The sequence below is a fragment of the Chelonoidis abingdonii genome, chromosome 1 (genome assembly GCF_003597395.2).
Source record: "Chelonoidis abingdonii isolate Lonesome George chromosome 1, CheloAbing_2.0, whole genome shotgun sequence".
Lineage (NCBI taxonomy): Eukaryota > Metazoa > Chordata > Testudines > Testudinidae > Chelonoidis > Chelonoidis abingdonii.
In genome coordinates this window covers 128,461,184-128,482,338 of record NC_133769.1, presented here as the reverse complement: position 1 = coordinate 128,482,338, position 21,155 = coordinate 128,461,184, and the positions used below count along the sequence as shown (strand labels likewise).

Sequence of the window (21,155 nt, the reverse complement as noted above, 5' to 3'; positions counted from 1 at the left end):
ACATATTTCAAGGGACCATTCAAAGTGAGACCCTGTTAACGAGAGGCCCGTTAACACCCCTCCAGTCATTACAAAGACAGGATAGCACAAGGGAATGCTTCAGAGGGACTTATTGTTAAAAAGCAAGGCAAAGGGTACATCTACACTACGGGATTATTCCGATTTTACATAAACCGGTTTTATAAAACAGATTGTATAAAGTCGAGTGCACGCGGCCATACTAAGCACATTAATTCGGCGGTGTGTGTCCATGGTCCAAGGCTAACGTCGATTTCCGGAGCGTTGCCCTGTGGGTAGCTATTCCGTAGCTATCTCACAGTTCCCACAGTCTCCCCCGCCCCTTAGAATTCTGGGTTGAGAGCCCAGTGGCTGATGGGGAAAAAATCATTATTGCGGGTGGTTCTGGGTAAATGTCGTCAGTCATGCCTTCCTCCGGGAAAGCAACGGCAAACAATCATTTCGTGCCCTTTTTCCCTGGATTGCCCTGGCAGACGACTATAAGGCAGGCAACCATGGGTAGCCGTTCACAGGCGCATTTTTTTTTTCACAGTCACCGATTGTGTACTGATGCCGCGGAAGAGGCGATACTTCCATGCGCTTCACAGCAGCATTCATTTGCTTTTTGCGTGATAGCAGAGACATTATGCAGCAGTCTGTACCGTCTACTGCAGGCTGCATGTAAATTGGGGCAATGAGAATGACGGGTATCCTGTTGTTCTGTACTGTCTGCTCCTTACATGATGCCCCGGCTGAGATCAGCTGGGGGTGCAAAAGCAAAACCTGGGAAATGACTCCCGAGTCAATCCTCCTTATGGTTTCAAAAAATAGAGTCAGTCCTGCTAGAATATGGGCAAGTGTATAGAACAGTGTATCAGGAGACACAGGTGCTCCTGTGTCAGATCCTGCAGAAATGAGGACTACATGCGCCATTACACGGGGGGCAACCCCTAGCAACATACCACCACTTGCTTCCCTTCTCCCCAAATCTTCCTGGGCTATACCGTGGCAAGTGTTTTCCCCATTTGTGTCATGAAGTTATATAAGGAATGCGAATAAAGAACAGAGATCTTTTAGTGAGATAAAATGAGGGGGAGGCAGACTCCCGGGGCTTATGACAAGTCCCAGGCAGAACATTAGTGGTGCAGGGTGAGGAGCCCAGCAATGCTGCTGTTATGAATAGTCCAGGCAGTACAGAATCTTTTCTTTAACAACCGACAGGAAAGGAGGGGGCTGATGGAGCTTCAGCCCCAGTTGCTAATGATGAAGATGTTATCTAAGCCGTTCTGTATCTCTACTGGGAATGAACCGGGAGTCATTCCTAATTTTTTACCCAGGTGCCCCCCGGCCAGCCTGCAACCTGAGGCCAGCCAAGGAGGCACTCACCGCTGAATGGTGACGACGATATCAGATCATGATGCACCGTCCACCACCGGGGAGGGGAGAGGAACCGGAATACTGCTCTTCACTGCTGCAGCATTCGCATCTACCAAAGCAGGCATTTCAGTAGACAATAGGGTGACATTGAAAGAAGTCAAGAAACTATTTCTTTCCTTTTCTTTCTTTCACGTGCGGGAGGTGGGGGGAATAAATTAATGAGCTATTCCCTGAAACAATACGCGGACACAATGTGTTGACCCTACAGGGCATTGGGAGCCTCAGCCAAGATGAAAATACTTTTTGGAACTGCTGTGGACTGTGGATAGCTGGAGTCCTCAGTTAAACCCCCCCTCACCCTCACCTCCAATGCGTCCCTAGTATGAGTCTCTGGCTTCCCGTTATGCTTGCACGTCAGCCATGGTGTAGCCTGGAGATTTTTTTTTCAAACACTTGGGGCATTTCGTCTCCTGTAAACATGAGCTTTGATAGAACAGATTTGTCTCCCCATTACAGCGATCAGATCCAGTCTCTCCTGTACGGTCCATGCTGGAGTTCTTTTTGGATTTGGGACTTGCAGTCGCCACCGCATGCCTGATCAGAGCTCCACTCTGGGCAAAACAGGAAATGAAAAACAATCAAAATTTCGCGGCGGGGCTTTTCCCTGTTACCTGGCCTAACTGGCATCCGAGTACCAGATTGCTGTCCAGAAGCGGATCACAGTGAGCACTGTGGGATACGCCTGGAGGCCCAATATCGTTGCCGATTTGCAGTCACATCTAACTCTAATTCGAATGTGGTAATACCGATTTTAGCGCTATTCTCTCGTTGGGGAGGAGTAACAGAAAACCGATTTTAAAGAGCCCTTTATTCATATAAAGGGCCTCGGTAGTATGGATGGGTAGAGCGTTAAATCGGTTAAATGCTGCTAAAATCGGTTTAAACGCGTAGTGGGTAGAACGCAGGCCAACGTAAAGGCTGGCACAACTCGAAGAGAGAGTGCTTGAAGTGTAAAGGAATGGTTGGGAGCTGAAAAGTGCAGCTGAGCACAAGCCAGACTCCCTCACACTGGAGGCAGGGGGTAACAAGAAATGACTCTCAGTGCTGTATATCACAAGAACCATCGCCAGTGACTAATCATTCAAACTTCAGAATTGAACAAACAAGAAATAAATCTTCTTCTCTAACCCAGAATGATTGCCTGACAAAATTAAGAGACTAGTTCTAACCATCAACTGCTCTCTGAAGAAAGGGACTTGATACGTTTTTTTTTGTTTTTTGCTATGCATAATTAAACCTCAATTTAAATTCCAGAAATATTTTTTCTTGTCTGATTTTTTTTTCGCTTGCATATCCTGGTCCAATAAACTCCCAAACTTTGACATTCATTTCTAGTGTATTTGCTATGGTAGTAAGCAGGCTGAGTCCTTGGCAAGCTCAAAACCGCAATAATGTTTGACTGTTTAGTGTTGGCACAATGAACTGGGTTGTTGTTACTACCTTTAACTTCTCTGGGCTATTAACTCCCAATTAAATAAGACACACTAAACATCCTATCACCTTCTCCTCAGTGACAAGTCCAGGAAATCCGGTAGGTGATTATGTGGGGGTGGACCCCTGATTGTGAACACAGTTGTCTACAGCATTAGGTTTTTTTTTTGTATTGGCCTTTCATGGAGCTAAAGAATAAATGTTTAAATCATGTGGTGAACATGTAAGTCCTATTTTTAAAGAAAAGGGCATAAAAGTGATACTGGGTTAATTTATAGCCTGTTAGCTTGACGTCTGTCTGTGTAAGGTCTTCGGAAAAAAAATTTTAAGGGAGAATAGTTAAGGACATTGAGGTCAAATGTAATTAGGACGAATTGCAAACATGGATTACTAAAGTAGATCATGCGAAACCAACCTATCTCCTTCTTTGAGAAGGTGATGGATTACTTAGACAAAGGAAATGCGGTAGATCTAATTAACCTCGATTTCAAGTAAGGCGTTTGTACGAGCGGTTCTGCATGGGAACTGTTAGTTAAATGGAAAAGATGGGGATGAATGTGAAGTTGTAAGGTGGATAAGGAACTGTTAAGGGGAGACTTCAGCGGGTCGTACTGAAGGGGTGAACTGTAGGCTGGAAGGAGGTTACTAAGCGGAGTCCCTCAAGGATCGTTTTGGGACCGATCTTATTGTAACCTATTTTTACTGAAACCCTTCGCACAAAGAGCGGGAGATTGTTAATAAAGTTTGCGGAATGACACAAAGCCTGGGGGGTATTGCTAACACGGAAGAAGGACGCGGGATCTATTCAGGAAGATCTGACCACCATTTTTGTTTTTTATTTTTTTTTTTTTTTTTTTTTTTTTTTTTTTGGGTTACACTGGAGTAATAGTAATAAAGATGAATTAATAGTGAAAAAGTGCAAGGTCATGCACTTAGGGATTAATAATAAGAATTTTAGATATACGTTTGGGGACGCATCAGGATTGAACAATGAACGGAGGAAGGAGGAAGGACCTTGGGTATGGTTGATAGCGGAGGATGACTAATGAGCAGCGCCAATGTGGATATGGCTGTTTAAAAAGCAAATGCGAGTTTTTAAGATGCATCAGGCGAGGTATTTCCCAAGCAAGGAGAAGGAAGGTGTTAGTGCGTTATATACGGCGCTGGTGAGCCCCCACTTGGAATATTGTGTGCAGTTCTGGAATCCCATGTTTTAAGTAAAGGATGAATTCAAACTGGAACAGGTTCAGAGACGGGCTACTAGGATGATCCGAGGAATGAAAATCTGCCTTATGAAAGGAGACTTAAAGAGCTTGGCTTGAATATATATAATGGCCAAAGAAGGCTCCGGGGGATATGCTTGCTCTATATAAATAATATCAGGGGGATAACGTTAGGAGGGAAGAGGAATTATTTATTTAGTACTGAATGTAGGCACGAGGTACGAATGGGTTACAAAACTGGATATTAGGAAGTTTTAGAACTTGAAATTAGACGAAGGTTTCTAACCATTAGGGGAGTGAAGTTTCTGGAACAGCCTCCGAGGAAGTAAGTGGGGGCAAAAGACTTATCTGGCTTTAAGACGTAAGCTTGATAAGTATATTGAACCGGGGGATGTATATTGATGGGATAGTTTAATTTGGGCAATTGATTTTGGATATCGGCAGAATAAGTCTGCTCAATGGTCTGTGAAGGGGAATGTTGGATGGGATGGGAACTGAGTTACTGAAGAGAATTCTTTCTGTGGTGCTGGCAATGTGAGTCCTTGCCCACATGCTCAGGGTTTAGCTGATCGACATATTTGGGGTCGGGAACGGAATTTTCCTCCAGGGCGGATTGGCAGGGGCCCTGGAGGTTTTTCGCCTTCCTGCTGCAGCGTGGGGCATGTCCGCTTGCGGTGGATTCCCTGCAGCTTGAGGTCTTCAAATCTCAATTTTGAGGATTTCAATAACTCAGTCATGGGTTCGGGGTTGTTATAAATGTGTATGGGCAGGGTTTTGTGGCCTGCCTTGTGCAGGAGGTCAGACTAGATGATCATATTGGTCCCTTCTGACCTATGAGTCTATGAGTCTAAGTCAACATTCACAATGTTTAAAAGGGTGAGAGCTTCCTCCTGGACCAGCATTTCTTTTCCTGCCATAAACCACCTTTCCTCAAGGTTGTGGTGTTCTTCAATGTTTACCCTTCAATCAGAAGAGTATCTGGGCACTCCCCTCATCTAAGGCTGATGCAAAAACTGCTCCATGGGTAGGGCAGCCAGACTGGTACTCATATCTGCCCTGGCAGAGCTTTGGCTTCCTGCTTTCAGGCTATATCTGAGCCCTATGAGATTGGATTTGAGATGGCTATCTCTCTGTGGATGGTTGCAGTATATCTGGCATTTGTGAAAGGATCAGTTTGTAAAATCCAACTCTGAGAATTTGCTATGCAAGTGTCCTGCCTTCAGATTCCGGCACCACTGAGTGAGATTTTGTTTAAATGATGTATTGCCTGTAAATTAACACAGAATTTTATGGGTGGAGTTCTGTGAAAACCATTGTAAAATGGCTCAGACCAATTTAATGCACTTTATAGTAGAGAACTTTCCTGTTTGGGTAGGTGAATTTTATCCTAATAAAAGCTGATCATATTCTATAACACCTTTGGACTCATAGCTATTACATCAAACATAACCAAGATAGTTCTCATTCAAGATAGAAATACTGTAAGTTGAAAGTGGAAGCCCGGGGTGCATGTTGCTTCTGTAACGTACATCCTTTTTTGTGTACTGCACCTTTAAATTTCTAAGGAGCCTTGCTGCTGTCAGAGGTTGTCTGGTCTTTCCATTCAAGGGGGATCTTGTTACAAAGCGTCTCACACACACTGCACTGTCGCAGGGAGACTTTACACTTATTTCTTCTGTTGATTTTCTTAATCTAAGTAATTGAGACTGGAGTACATGGTTGCTCTTTGTGCATGGGAGAACATGAAAAAACCCCATAATAATTCATATCTAGTATGTTGCATTAATAATTGTGTAGCTCACCAAGATGCCCAAATCCCATGTTTATGGGAAAACACATTAGGAAAAAAAGCAGTAAAGGATAAACAAATATATGAATAAAAATCCCATGGCTTATGCATGCAATTATAAGATTTATGAAGTTAATTAAGTTGCTGAAAGAATGAATTTCTGGTAAAATACAGTACAATGGAAAAGTAGATTAAAACAAACTGAAGTGTATCTAGCTTGCTCCTTAGATAGTTTCCAGACTTGTTAATTTAAAGACTCATTAAAAAATATTAATATAAAGTACTTTTATTGGGGGGAGCAAGAGAAACTGGGACAACTTCAAATCTTCCATCAAGCCGTGTATAAGAAATTTTGCTGATCACAGTGTGGTTCATTGCCTAATCGACTTTGAGATTTGATTCCTGTTTTAATGATCGTGTAAGTTGCTTTGTCTAACAAGTCCCTGTGTTCTTTCTCAGTTTCTGGAGTTACAAATGAGGTTACACACTGATCCAGTCATGCTGGGGAAAATGCAAGAGGAGAACCAGCGAGTTGATATGCTGACAGTTGAAGTTATGGCATTACAGAAGAAGGTGAGAGCAATATAAATATAATAGAGGTGCTATGGATTTTTGAAAACTGGAAGTGGGTTAAACCACTGCTCAGTTGTTCTATCTCAGTGGCTTTGTATGGACATGTTTTCTTCTGCACAGCACTGAGTATAATTTACTGTGTGGCTAACATCATAATACTATTTATTTGAATGCATTCTGAAAAGATATCTTAGCATTCTCAGTAATACAAGTTTTTGGAAAGCATTCAACTGCAATTTGTTCATAAATTTCTTTGATTGCTGAATTATCAAATAATCCAAAAGGGAAGACTGATTTTTTTGTCAAATTAAGGACTGATACAATTTTAATTTTCTTTTTTGAAGTAGAATAGTGTGTAAATATTTGGCTTCACATAGCTAGGGAAAAAAATTGCTTTTATTACTGTAAACAATAAAACACATTCCACCCCTGTGGAATACTGATTCACCAAATTACGTTATGGTAGATTTGACATAATAATAATGAAAAAATTGTTTCTTGCAATATAAACCTATGCAAACAGTGTTGCTAAATTCTCATGAAGTGCTCTTTGTTCCTAATGATAATGACACTCCAGCCTCCTAAAACAAATTAGAGCTGGAAGATTTTTCAAGCTTGTTTGTATTCTGTTATATAGCAACATTCGCCAACATATTTGAATATTTTTACTGAATTGACTGCACTGTAAAGGTGCCTTGAGAATCAATTCCTTTCTTTGTCCTCACAATGGTAACAAAATAGGCAGAGGAGTTGCAAAGTTTAGCCATGCTGCCAATGAACCTTAATCCTGAGCTGGAGGATGAGAGGATAATTTTGTCTTTGTCCCCTATTCAGTCTTTGGCCTTTCTATCAGTTAGAGCCAGTTGTGAAGGGCTGTGGTTTGGACAGCTGTCGTCTATAACCACAACTGTCAGCATCACAAGCCCTCATCCTCTCAGTCCCCACTCTGAGTTCAGTGTTGGTGAAGGAATGAATTTGTCCCTGAGTCAGTATTCACTCCAAGCTGCAGTGGGATAGTATGGAGCACTGAACTGTTGGAGAAAGTGTCTTTTGGATGAGATGGAAAACTGAAGTCCTGATCCCTTGTGGTCTTTAACTATGTTGCTGTTTGTACAAGACTTTGGATATTAACAGGGCCGGCGCAATCCATTAGGCGACCTAGGGCACTAACATTTGGGGGGCGGTGACCACGGCAGCTGGATCGTCGGCCGCCCCAGTCATCGTTGGTATTTCGGGGGGGGGACCTTCTGCTGCCTCTGTTGGGGGCGGTATTTCAGGGGCAGGACCTTCCGCCACCTCGGGGGTCAAAAAAGCTGGCGGCGCTCCTGGATATTAATCCCAGTGTTCTGAGCCAGTTGTGATGAGAGCCATTACACTCCACCTACCTACATTTATTCTACAGTTTTAATTAGATACTGTATTCTTCCTCAGTTGTATTCCTAAACTTTTAGTGCTGCTAAACAACTGCTACATTTTGCCTCAGCTATGGCTGTATTATAGTGGTAGGTGAAGTTAATCCTGTCTATGAAGTGTGTAAAGCATTTTAGGACCTTTTTAGATACAAGGTGCTTATAAGCAGATAGAGTTACCATTCTGCTCAAAACACAGACGGAGACACATATTGGATGTGGTCCAAAATTACTTCCATCCTGGGGTTCATTTTTATTAACTGAAATAACAATGTAACATAAACCTCAAAGTAAGCTGTCTCTTGAGTTTGGCTATTCCATGTAGGCTTTTTCTCCTCCAGGACCTCTTTGTCTTTGCTCTAATCCCTCCACCTGCTAGAGCACTCACATTTTCTTTTACACCTGGGTTGTAGTAAATAGGGCCAGGTCATAGGACATCAAAGAGCTCTGCATATCTATGGATAGTTCTAACACCTGACAAGACGACTCTGCAAAAAAGTCTTCCATTTCTGTGCAGGGTCCTAGAAACTTCCATACTGTTACAGAGCTATGTGTATATATAACATATTCAAAATATTAAAACATTTTGTTTTTTATTTGTGTCATGTATCCATTTATAATGTATAGCCAGCCAAAATAAGTAGCCACATTTTTGAGACAGCTCAGCACCCAATAGAGCTTGTTTGAAAATCTAGCTGTAAATGTCACAGTGGAAGATGTGGGTACTGTTGTCTTGGGAAAATCTGGTCCCACACAATCAAGTATAGTCCCTCCATGACATAATGAGCTTGTCACTAATGCTCAACACTGTGCTAACGGACTTAGTCAGAAACTAGAGCTCTGGCTTCTGTTCCTACCTTTCCCATACACTTCCTATGTGACAATAGACAAAACAGTGCATCTCTGTTTCTCTGTCAGTAAAACAGTGATAATATCTAACTTGTAAGTTGTGTCTAGATAAGCATAAAATGAGTATTGGAAAAACATGGTAGTTAAAACATATTAAGGAGTATGTTTTAAAAATACACTGTGTATCCTAGTCTAGATAAATGTGTTACATTGCTGATGACTTAATTTTTTGTTTCATCAGAAGGCACTTATATAAATGCGAAGTATTATTTCAGTTGAACTGAATTGTTTTTCCCAGTTGCTGAATGAAGTATAATTTAGGGCTTCCGTTCCAAAACTAATGTTGTATTCTTATTTGTAATGGGTTTTTTTAGGATAGAGCAGAGAGATAGAAGCTAATTTTTAAACATTTATTATACATTCATTTTAGCATTAATGTACATCTGGCAAACCAATACAGTCCAATTTAAAATGACAAAAAGACTGCTAGAGAGTTCTCAGAAGCTTAATACATCTGTGCTTTTAAAAACTTCCTCTGTAATAAAGCTATTATACATGGTGGGAACAAACCAACAACTCCCTCCTCCCCAACTAACTATTCTCACTATAAATATCTAGCCTACAAAATCCATCTCACTGAGATTTATGTATTGCTTTGTTTCCAAGAATAGTCTTATAGTAAGAGTGTCAGCTGTTCTGTCTCTGGTTTACACTCAGACTCCATTAAAAATCGTACATTGGATGCCCATCAAGCTTGAGCTCCCTGTGCTTACTGCATAGCTCAGAAATGAGACGTCTGGTACTGTACTTGAATGCTACTGATAATATACTTAACTATTTCAGATAGCTTGCTCCTCAGTCCTTCACTATACTCTGAAATGCTTTCCAGTGTGTCATTGTGGAATGCACATGGACTTCCAAAGTTCCTAGCAACAGTCAAAAGCAATCAAAGGCGGCTGTCCAAAGAGAATAGCATCTTTTTAGAAAGCTAGATTTCTTAATCAAAGGCAGATGTGGAGACCATTGCAAAGCAACTGGACAAAGACTTTATTTCCATTGCTTTTCTGTGAATAGCGTCCAGTGAAGGGAACGAATATTAAAAAAATGTGAGAAGGGTAGCACTCTTGTGTGTGCATCCTTTCAGATAAGGACAGCACCAGCTGTTTTTATTGTCAGAAAACCTTTTATCCTATTTTAATTGTCTCTTGCAGCCTGACCACACTATTTTTTTGATTCAGGAGCCATCAGATATTTAAATCAGAAGGTCACTCACTCCTTCACTTTCTGTAGGAAGCACTCACCATTTATTCTGGGTGTTGTCTAGAGTTTACCAGTCTGTTAGAACTGGGAATCTGCACGGGCAATTTAATAATGAAGAAAGGAAGGTTACTGCAGTAACTGGAGTTCTCTTGATCTATTGTGTAGATCTATACGGCTTGTCCTTCCTTTTCAGCTTCTTTGAGGTTAAGTTAGCTGAAGTGTAGAAGAATGGAAGATGATCGCAGGGCATGTTCCTGTTACTACTGCATCTTGGAAGTGGTAGATCCATGTTTCATATGCATATCGGTTCTCTGCAACAGTCATACTGCTGTTGAGCTATTCTGTTAACCACAGCATATTAAGAAAATATTTAGAAGCCATTTCATGAGAGAGGAAAGCTAAGTAACATTCCTAAGATCTCTTACACTCAAACACTCAGGGCAAGAGAGGGGGGAGGGATAGCTCAGTGCGGGGGGAGGGATAGCTCAGTGGTTTGAGCATTGGCCTGCTAAACCCAGGGTTGTGAGTTCAATCCTTGAGGGGGCCACCTAGGGATCTGGTACAAAAAATCAGTACTTGGTCCTGCTAATGAAGGCAGGGGGCTGGACTCAATGACCTTTCAAGGTCCCTTCTAGTTCTAGGAGATAGGATATCACCATTAAAAAAAAAAAAAAAAAACTGGAAGGAGGTTACTAGCGGAGTCCCTCAAGGATCGGTTTTGGGACCGATCTTATTTAACCTATTTATTACTGACCTTGGCACAAAGAGCGGGAATGTGTTAATAAAGTTTGCGGATGACACAAAGCTGGGGGGTATTGCTAACACGGAGAAGGACCGGGATACTATTCAGGAAGATCTGGACCACCTTGTACACTGGAGTAATAGTAATAGGATGAAATATAATAGTGAAAAGTGCAAGGTCATGCACTTAGGGATTAATAATAAGAATTTTAGATATACGTTGGGGACGCATCAGTTGGAAACGACGGAGGAGGAGAAGGACCTTGGGGTATTGGTTGATAGCAGGATGACTATGAGCCGCCAATGTGATATGGCTGTTAAAAAAGCAAATGCGGTTTTAGGATGCATCAGGCGAGGTATTTCCAGCAAGGAGAAGGAGGTGTTAGTGCCGTTATATACGGCGCTGGTGAGACCCCACCTGGAATATTGTGTGCAGTTCTGGTGTCCCATGTTTAAGAAGGATGAATTCAAACTGGAACAGGTTCAGAGACGGGCTACTAGGATGATCCGAGGAATGGAAAACCTGCCTTATGAAAGGAGACTCAAAGAGCTTGGCTTGTTTAGCCTGGCCAAAAGGAGGCTCCGGGGGGATATGCTTGCTCTATATAAATATATCAGGGGGATTAACGTTAGGGAGGGAGAGGAATTATTTAAGTTTAGTACTAATGTAGGCACGAGGACGAATGGGTACAAACTGGATATTAGGAAGTTTAGACTTGAAATTAGACGAAGGTTTCTAACCATTAGGGGAGTGAAGTTCTGGAACGGCCTTCCGATGGAAGTAGTGGGGGCAAAAGACTTATCGGGCTTTAAGACTAAGCTTGATAAGTATATGGAGGGGATGTTATGATGGGATAGTTTAATTTGGGCAATTGATTTTGGATTATCGGCAGATAAGTCTGCTCAATGGTCTGTGAGGGGATGTTGGATGGGATGGGAACTGAGTTACTGCAGAGAATTCTTTCTTGGGTGCTGGCTGGTGAGTCTTGCCCACATGCTCAGGGTTTAGCTGATCGCCATATTTGGGGTCGGGAAGGAATTTTCCTCCAGGGCGGATTGGCAGGGGCCCTGGAGGTTTTTCGCCTTCCTCTGCAGCGTGGGGCATGGGTCGCTTGCTGGTGGATTCCCTGCAGCTTGAGGTCTTCAAATCTCAATTTTGAGGATTTCAATAACTCAGTCATGGGTTCGGGGTTGTTATAAATGTGTATGGGCAGGGTTTTGTGGCCTGCCTTGTGCAGGAGGTCAGACTAGATGATCATATTGGTCCCTTCTGACCTATGAGTCTATGAGTCAGTGGGAATGCCCCCGTGTACTTGAAGGGAATGGTATTCCCAGCTTTTTTCCTTCCAGTACTCTTCTTTTAGATGTGCCAGAATAAAAGAGTGATAAGAAACCCAATTCTGTGCCATGCAAATTCACTTCCTCTATGATCCCACAGGATTAAAGGGAGGAAAAAGCACGTAATTGTCATTTTGGATATGATCCCAAGGCCACTGAAGTCAGTAAGAGTGTTTTTTTTTGTACTTTGTGGTTTGAATCAGACCCTTTGAAGAGCATCAATCTGTCACACACTTGGGTCCATTGCAGCAGATAGGTGAAACAATTTAAGGAAAGAAAGCTGGACCAGAGATACCCCAACGGTTTAAAGGTTGTGGATAAAGGCTAACCTAGAGTGCATGTAAACTAAATCAAAGGAGATTATTGTGGAGCATATGATTTGTGGTGACTAAGGAGTGGTTGTGTGGTCCTAGTGTTTTAATTCAGTGGATGTTCTCAATATACTCCAGGTGAGCAGAGGGTAGTGAAAGGTTATAGCAGGTATGAGTGATCTTTGGATGACCAGGGTTGGATCCTTAATAAGTAAAAATGGGGTTTGCCTTTACACTGTCAAAGGCTAAATTCTCTGCATGTGTTTTGCTACCTTTTGGTTTGTGGTTGAGAAGACAGTCTAACCTTGCACTTCAGATTGTGGAAATGTTTTTTGTTTCATGTTTTATTTATTTATTTTTTACATTGGAAATATGAGAGAACCATGAAGTATATTTTTCATTTACTGTACATGTATCAAAACCTACATTGATTCTTTTTTCTTTTTTCTTTTTTATTATTTGTTGAAGGAAATTTTTTTTGGCAGAAATCATTTTTTCATTTTTTAATTTACAAACCAATATATATAAGAGGATTACAAACAGCAAAATAACAACTACAGAGGAAAATGTATTTATCAATTTCAACGTGAAATGATCAAATATATTTAGGCAATATTCTTCTGTCTCCTGTGGAGAAAAGTTTCAAGCTGCCATGTTAATACAGTGTGTAATGTAGTGTAGCAGTATCTTTTGTGGACAAATTTGTTGCTATGCTCTGATATCACAGTGAATGTGATGTCACAGTAAGATCAGATACTTGATACAGGTTGCACTTTCAAATTAAATGTAGACATTTCAAAGGCAATAAACTCCTGTAGACCTTGATTCATGTAGAGAGAAATTGTTGGCTCATCAGAATGGATAACCTCCAGTCAGTAAGTGTTGCCTTTGTAGAAGATATGGTAAAGGCAGAAAATGTACATTCCTAATAACAGCCTAAAGCTTTTTAAGGTTGTGCATGCTCTGTGCAACTTAATTTATGTATTGAAATAATAGCTGGGGAGAAGTTTTTAGGGGGAGGGAGAGTTCCACCCCTTGTCTAGGGATTGGGCAGGACATCTGTCAGTCTGACCCTCATGCAAGATTTCTAGTGGTATTTTTTACTGGCTAGAAACCAGGAATTACATGACCAATCTTTATGTTGGTATCTTATTATTCTTACTGACCAGAACAAAGAAGTACAGAGGCATGTGTGAATTAAATGGGGGAAAGAATCATTTTATTTTTTTTTTTTTAAACTTGCTAATCAGTTTGGATTCAGGTCTGATTTTGAGTTTGGACTAGTTCCGATCATATTTGAGCTGGCTTGCCCATCCCTAGGAAAGTATTAAGCTTAAAAAAAAATTCTGGTATTCAAAACTTTTCTGGGTGTAGTTGATAGATTTTAAGGTTCAAACTCTTAGATTTGTGATTTCTCATTTAAAGTTGAAAAGTCCTTACGTTGTTAACTGTTCTTGTAAGATCCTTACCTTTTACATTTCTTCACTGCATTAACATGACATTGACATGACTTGTACTAATATGTATAAACACTGTATATAGAAAATGCTACCATTGCATGTAGCTACATATATCAGTTAAACAAACAGCCATGGATACATAAAGATAAAGCGAAAGTTCAAACCAAACATTCAGTATTTATTCAATATTATATCTGTCTTTCCTTTCCATTCCATTTTTATCCATCTTATCTATCAATCACATATACTGATATAGATATGGTTTGTGTGTGTGTGTGTGTGTGTGTGTGTATATATATATATATATAATATTTTATTCTTTACATCTGTATCCCCTTGTCCAGAAACTTCCCTTATACATTAGGAAAACCAGCCATTTCCTCAGGAGAGAGAGAGAGAAAACTGAAGATCTAAATAACCATTACAACTTTGAGCTCACCCTTTAAGGCATCAGTCCTACAAGCTGCTTCATGCAGGCGGACTCCTGCTTGTTAAGCCATTGAGGTGCCCTGCTGAAGGCTGTGGAACTCCATGCAAATGCAAGAGTCTGCCAGCATGAGGCAGGATTGGGGCATTAGTTATTTTTAATGCTACTCCTTTTTATACCAGTTTTTCATGAAGATAGCCTTTGCACATTAACTTGTTTTTAACAAAAGGGCTATAAAATAGCCGAATACAAAGTGGTAAGTAACAATCAGCATAGATTTGTCAAGAACAAATCATGTCAAACCAACCTGATAGCTTTCTTTGACAGGGTAACAAGCCTTGTGGATGGGGGGAAGCAGTAGACCTGGTATATTTTGACTTTAGTAAAGCTTTTGATACTGTCTCACATGACCTTCTCATAAACAAACTAGGGAAATGCAACCTAGACGGAGCTACTATAAGGTGCATGCAAAACTGGTTGGAAAACCATTCCCAGAGAGTAGTTATCAGTGGTTCACAGTCCAGCTGGAAGAGCATAACGAGTGGGATCTCGCAGGGATCAATTCTGGGTCCAGTTCTGTTGAATATCTTCATCAATGACTTAGATAATGGCATAGATAGTACACTTATAAAGTTTGTGGATGATACTAAGCTGGGAGTGGTTGCAAGTGCTTTGGCGGATAGAATTATAATTCAAGATGATCAGAACAAACTGGAGAAATGGTCTAAAATAAATAGGGTGAAATTCACTAAGAACAAATGCAAAGTACTCCACTTAGGAACAATCAGTTGCATACAATCAAAATGGGAAATGACTTATGAGGAAGGAGTACTGCGGAAAGGGATCTGGGGGTCATAGTGGACAACAAGCTAAATATGAGTCAACAATGTAACACTATTGCAAAAAAAGTAAACATCATTAGCGGGAGTGTTGTAAGCAAGGCACAAGAAGAATTCTTCTGCTCTACTCCGCACTGATTAGGCTTCAACTGGAGTATTGTGTCCAGTTCTAGATGCCACATTTCAGGAAAGATATGGACAAATTGGAGAATGTCCAGAGAAGAGGAACAAAAATGATTAAAGGTTTAGAAAACGTGACCTATGAGGGAAGATTGAAAAAACTGGGTTTGTTTAGTCTGGAAAAGAGAAGACTGAGAGGGGACATGATAACAGTTTTCAAGTACATAAAAGGTTGTTACGAGGAGGAGGGAGAAAAATAGTTCTTAACCTCTGAGGATAGGACAAGAAGCAATGGGCTTAAATTGCAGCACGGGAGGTTTAAGTTGGACATTAGGAAAAGCTTCCTAGCTGTCAGGGTGGTTAAGCACTGGAATAAATTGCCTAGGGAAGTTGTGGAATCTCCATCACTGGGGATTTTTAAGAGCAGGTTGGACAAACACCTGTCAGGGATGGTCTAGATAATACTTAGTCCTGCCATGAGTGCAGGGGACTGGACTAGATGACCTCTAGAGGTCCCTTCCAGTCCTATGATTCTATGAAACATGGTCACCAGTTTAGCTCATCTTATTTGTACCTGTAACCACTTCACATTCAATGGGAAATGGCAGGAGAGAATCTGCAGTTGCAAGGTACAACTATGGGAACTCTTGACCCTGTCCTGTGTGAACGCTTTCCTGGATGTAATATGACTTCCAAATATAAACTGTTAGTATGTAGGAAATACAATAATACTTTCCTTACATGGACTAACTTTCCACAGGTAATTGATGAATTCATATTATTTATCAGCAACATAGGCCTTCCCATCATATTTCTCCCTTTCCAGGGTGTACTGTTATATATTCATAGCAAAAAATAAAAACAGATCTGAATAGCAAAGCAACAGATGCTCTCTTGTACCTTAACTAGACTGCATCCCATTTCTGCCATGCCAAATATAGTATTATTTATAGCTAGTCTTGAACAATTGGTTACATCTGCAGCAGTAAGAAAACCTGCAACATAAAACTACAAGTAGCTGGGAAAACAAATGAAATTCAGAAAGTTCACAGTGTGTGTCATGAGATGACAAATCCTACCATGGCTAGAACTGAACAGGAGAGCACACATCACAGAGAAACAATATTGTGATTGAATTTTGTTGTGGATTTTTATCCCACAGCTAAATACATAAAAGTAGCCAAAGAAACCTAGCCTCCAGTTTCTAATTCAGATAAGTTACAAAGAGCCATAACAAAATACCCACTGATTTACTATCAATTCTCATTTTATACCACCCCTAGAATACTGTCATCAGCAGGTACAGTGCAACTGTTGATACTGAGATGACCACTTGTCAGAGCTAAAGACAAGGCATTCTCAGTGAACAATGTCATGCTGTTTAACTAAACAGGACAAACCTCCTTGTTATTTAGAATGCCAATGAAAGACTTAGCTATTGGCGCAACAGAGGTGCCCCTCCACCCCACACACTCCACACATGTGTATCTACAGCTCCTATGGGTGAGGAGCAGAACACCCTGTAGGCCAACGACGGAAAGAGTTGAAGCTGAAAAAAACTCGGTTGCTTAAATCCTATGGTGACTGACATAAATAAAATGTATGTAGAGAATGATAGAAGTTCTCCTAGGTACTAGAAATTCCTTACTTGTTAGATGAGAATTAAAAGCTAAAATTGTGATCACGATAGTGATTTTTCCCTCTCTTTATGTCTCATTTTACACACCTGTGCAGACTGCCTAGGTCACTGGTCACAGCGAAGGGTGAGAGAAGGCACCACAGGTGGGCGGACAGGGAATGAGTGTCATGCTGAATCCCACTCTCTACACTGAACAACTCAACCTGAGCTGGCATAGACTGAAAATAATTTATTGTTGACCAAGGATAATAGCAGGTTACTCCCCCATCTTTCCTCCCCCCAGAGCAAGAGGAGCAAGGGAATGAGTTTGTGGTCCTAGCTCTTTCAATAAGAAGCTAATAAAAGACGAGGAATAGCTGTTCAGCAATGTTACTGAGGCAAAATACTGGAATTATCAAGAAACAATTAGAAATGTCCTTGAAGGAACTGAAGTACCATGATAATTTGTTGCTCTGAATCAGTTTGTTCCTGGTTCTGCTTCTGGAATGGTACAGTTACAAGCTGCCCTTTATGCAGGATATCAGCATCTTTTCTTTCCTGCGGGAGGCTGGGCAATGAAATATCTGTTGTCAGCCTGACATTGCTGAGCCTTAAGTGAGCCAATAAAGTACAAACAAAACATGAGTTTTCATCTTTCTTTTTGAGCAGAGGTATTAATAGACCAAGGAGCCTGTAATTTCATCTGTGCTTCTCTACTCCTCTCTTCTGTTACAAGATGATATCTTGTATTTCCTACCCTTCCACTTCCTGATTGATGTTGCAGGGACCTTCTGTGTTGCTGCTGGGTGTTGGAGAGCTTTATTCTCAGAATGAATGACTGCTCCCTGGTGAACCTCTTGTTTGGCCATATGTTGACATCCAGACTATTTCTGACAGCTATTGCAGCTACTCAGTGCTGCTGGCTTCCCGCCCCCTCACTTATATAGTCTAGTAAAGCAAGTTTTAGGAAATGTCAAAAAGCATGATTATTAGAGCTGGTGGGAATTTTTAAAATGAAAAGTTTTTTTTTGTTTAAAAAATAGGGGTTTGTAGAAATGAAATTTGTCATTACAATGTTTTGGTTTTGATTAACATATTTTGCTTTTCATAGAGAAAAAGAGAATTTCTTAGGTTTTGGTGGCTAAGACCAACAAATTTAAAGTTTTCAGTTTTAAAAATCTGACATTTTTCTAGAAAAGAAATCATCTCCGAGCCACCTCTAATGACAATAATGTTTATCTGACCTCGTTTTTGAGTGTGGAATCATTCACCATGAAACAGCCCATGTTCTCTTCTCTTATGGAGAAACCAGTAGCAAGGGGGAAACATATTTGAGGATCTATAAGCCTAACTCAGGCAGTTCTAGTCAAGTTACCAACACTGATAAAATACATTAAAACGATAGCACTCTCACACAGATTTCCAGTGCTGTCTGATAGCAGAGCTGATTCTTGCAGCCCTACTTTGTTCACCCAAGGGGATCCCGGCAAGAGGACCTAGTGGGACCCCATCTATGCATAGCTAGCAGTTCTATTTGAGAGCGACAACAGCTCCATTAGCTGAATGAAGATACTTGAGAGCATGACATATTCTTTTTGCAGAATCCACATACAGTGGTTTCCTGATGGCTTTTAAGATCATTCTGGTCATCACACGATAATGGTGAAGCTCCTTCTCACCTTGTGGGCAAATCACTGATGAAACAGAAGTGCTTCCAGTGAGAGACATTTTACTTCAAAGAGAAGGGCCACAATGGAATCAGAATTGTGCTAGCTACAAAAATCCTTTTATAGGGCTCAGTCCTGCAAGCAGCTGAGCACTGTAGCCTGATCCACAGAAACACTTAAACACTGGGTTAAATTTAAGTACATGAACAATCCCATTGACATCAGCGGGACTCCTCATGTGCATAGCGCTTTATGCACGTGCTTATATGTTTTGCTGCATTGGGCCAGAGTGCTTAGCACCCTACAGGATGAAGCCCACAGGACCTGATCCACCACCTTTTCTCATGTTGCATAGAGGGGAAGCTTTGCAGTCTTCACTACAGTGGATACCACCAAGCAACTTCTGTAATTGAAAGAAATAAATCTGTCTACTATATATTTACTCAAGGGAACTTTCCATCTCTTGAGTTGGTTATTCATTTAAAACCAATATAAATATGTTTTTTTTTAAAGGCTGTGGGGAGGAACCTTGAGATGTGTTTATCCAAGAGAGATCTTCTGTGATGTTATAAATAGGTACGATGTCTTAAAGAGCCTGAAAACATACTGTACTTATCTTTAGGTTAAATATCCAGTTTATAATTACAGGCTTCCTTGAAAGACCTAAAAAAATGAAGTTTAAAATTAGAACTCTTTTGGCATCTGCATGGCCTGTAAACAGATACAGCCAGCTTTCACAGTCAAACACATGAGGAAATGAGGGCATCCAATGCAGGCAAAGCAAGCCAGTGCCATGACAGCCTTCTCCAAGGAGGAAATTATTTTCATGCATGAGCAAATGCCTATAAACACGGCAGAGATAAATTTAGCGTAAATGTTGTATCATTCAACCAAAAGTATTAAAACTCTGGAGGCATTGGCATGGTTTAGTGGGGAGGGCACGGGACTGGTCTGGCAGCATTAGAAGTGTGTTTTATTCCCAGCTCTGTCACTGACCTTGAACAAATCACTTAACTACTCTGTGTTTCTATTTCCTCTCCTACTCTTCGTCTGCTTAGACTAGAAGCTCTCCTGAAGGGAGACTGTTACTTAATATGTGACTTTACAGAGTGTACTGCAGTAGGCCTGATCTCAGTTTTGGCTTCTAGGCAGTAATAATATAATAAAAATAAATAAAATAATAAAACTTAATATTCAAAAAGGCTGACCAGATATACAGGATATGTTTTTTTCCTCCCTTGGATCTTTTCTAGTAAATAGTTGCTTCAGTTCCTTAGCTCATTATGTCTACATTACACACCTTTTAGTGGCACAGCTGTATCACTGCAGCTGTACCGCTGTAAGGTCTCCTGTGTAGCTGCTCTATGCCAGCGGGAGAGAGCTCTCTCACTGGTATAATTAAACCACCCCCAACAAGCAGTGTCAGCTCAGAGACACAGTGCTGAGCACACCAGCGCTTTGGTCAATGAAAGTTTTGTCGGTCAGAGAGGTGTGTTTTTCACACCCCTGACCGACAAAAGTTTTACCAAGAAAACTGCTAGTGTAGACATAGCCTCAGAAAGGTAGTTACTCCTGTGATGGAGCAAGGCCAAGATGGCTACAGTAAAGTACTGAGGAACAGGTATGTTAGCCCCAGGCTAAACAAATCCCTAGGACCATGGTAACCAAATGGCAGTTGCTCCAGGTTAATCAAAGCACCTGGGGCCAATTAAGATCTTTCTAGAAGGCAGTGTAGATAGCTACATTGATTAAACACCTGCAGCCAATCAAGGCAGGCTAATAGGGCCCTGGTCTTTAAAAAGGAGCTCACTCCCAGTTGGGCGGAGGAGCCAGAGGAGAGGAAGTGCGTGTGAGGGAAAAAAAGCTGGGGGGAAAAAAAGCGAAGGGGAAAAAAAAGGCGCAAGGAAGCTGAGACTGAGAGGGTGTGCTATGGAGGCTGAGGAATTATCAGACAATCAAGCATTATCAGACAATCAAGCATTATCAGACACAAGGAGGAAGGTCCTGTGGTGAGGATAAAGAAGGTGTTTGGAGGAGGCCATGGGGAAGTAGCCCAGGGAGTTGTAGCTGTCATGCAGCTGTTACAGGAGGCACTATAGACAGCTGCAATCCACAGGGCCCTGGGCTGGAACCTGGAGTAGAAGGCGGGCCTGGGTTTCCCCCAAACCTCTCAACTCCTGATCAGACACAGGAGAAGTTGACCCAGACTGTGGGTTCCACCAGAGGGGAAGATCACTGAGTTGAGCAAATCTGCCAATAAGCGCAGGACCCACCAAGGTAAAGGAGGAACTTTGTCGCACCCCCCATAGTTCTGCATCTAGTGGTGTAAATTTTCCATAACAAAGAGAGTCTGTAAGGCTCCAAATAAGGCAGCACAAAACTCTTTTTCCTGGTGGAGAATGGGAAAAGATCTATTTGGTTCATAAAAAGTTTCTCCCGTAGTGCCTGCATATAAAGCATGTGACTTCTCACAATATCGTAGAATCTCTAGCCCCAATCCTGCAAACACTTAATGCATGTGCTTCACTTTAAGTGCTTGACTCGTTTCCCTGAAATGACCTTGAAGTAAGACACCTGCATAAGTGTTTGCAGGATCAAGATCCATGCTGATTATCTTTTCTGTGGGTGACTATGATGCCTTTAATGAGATGGAACTGTGTTATTCC

General features: G+C 41.2%; 1 protein-coding gene across 8 annotated transcripts in view; it reads left to right on the top strand.

Moving 5' to 3' along the window:
- Positions 1-21,155, top strand: part of LMNTD1 (lamin tail domain containing 1) — a 303,586-nt gene that overhangs the window by 75,053 nt on the left and 207,378 nt on the right. For all 8 annotated transcript variants that reach the window (XM_032767274.2, XM_032767279.2, XM_032767275.2 and 5 more), the window contains one exon: positions 6,337-6,450. In XM_032767274.2, the coding sequence (XP_032623165.1) occupies positions 6,337-6,450 (114 nt within the window). The remainder of the gene's footprint in view (positions 1-6,336; positions 6,451-21,155) is intronic.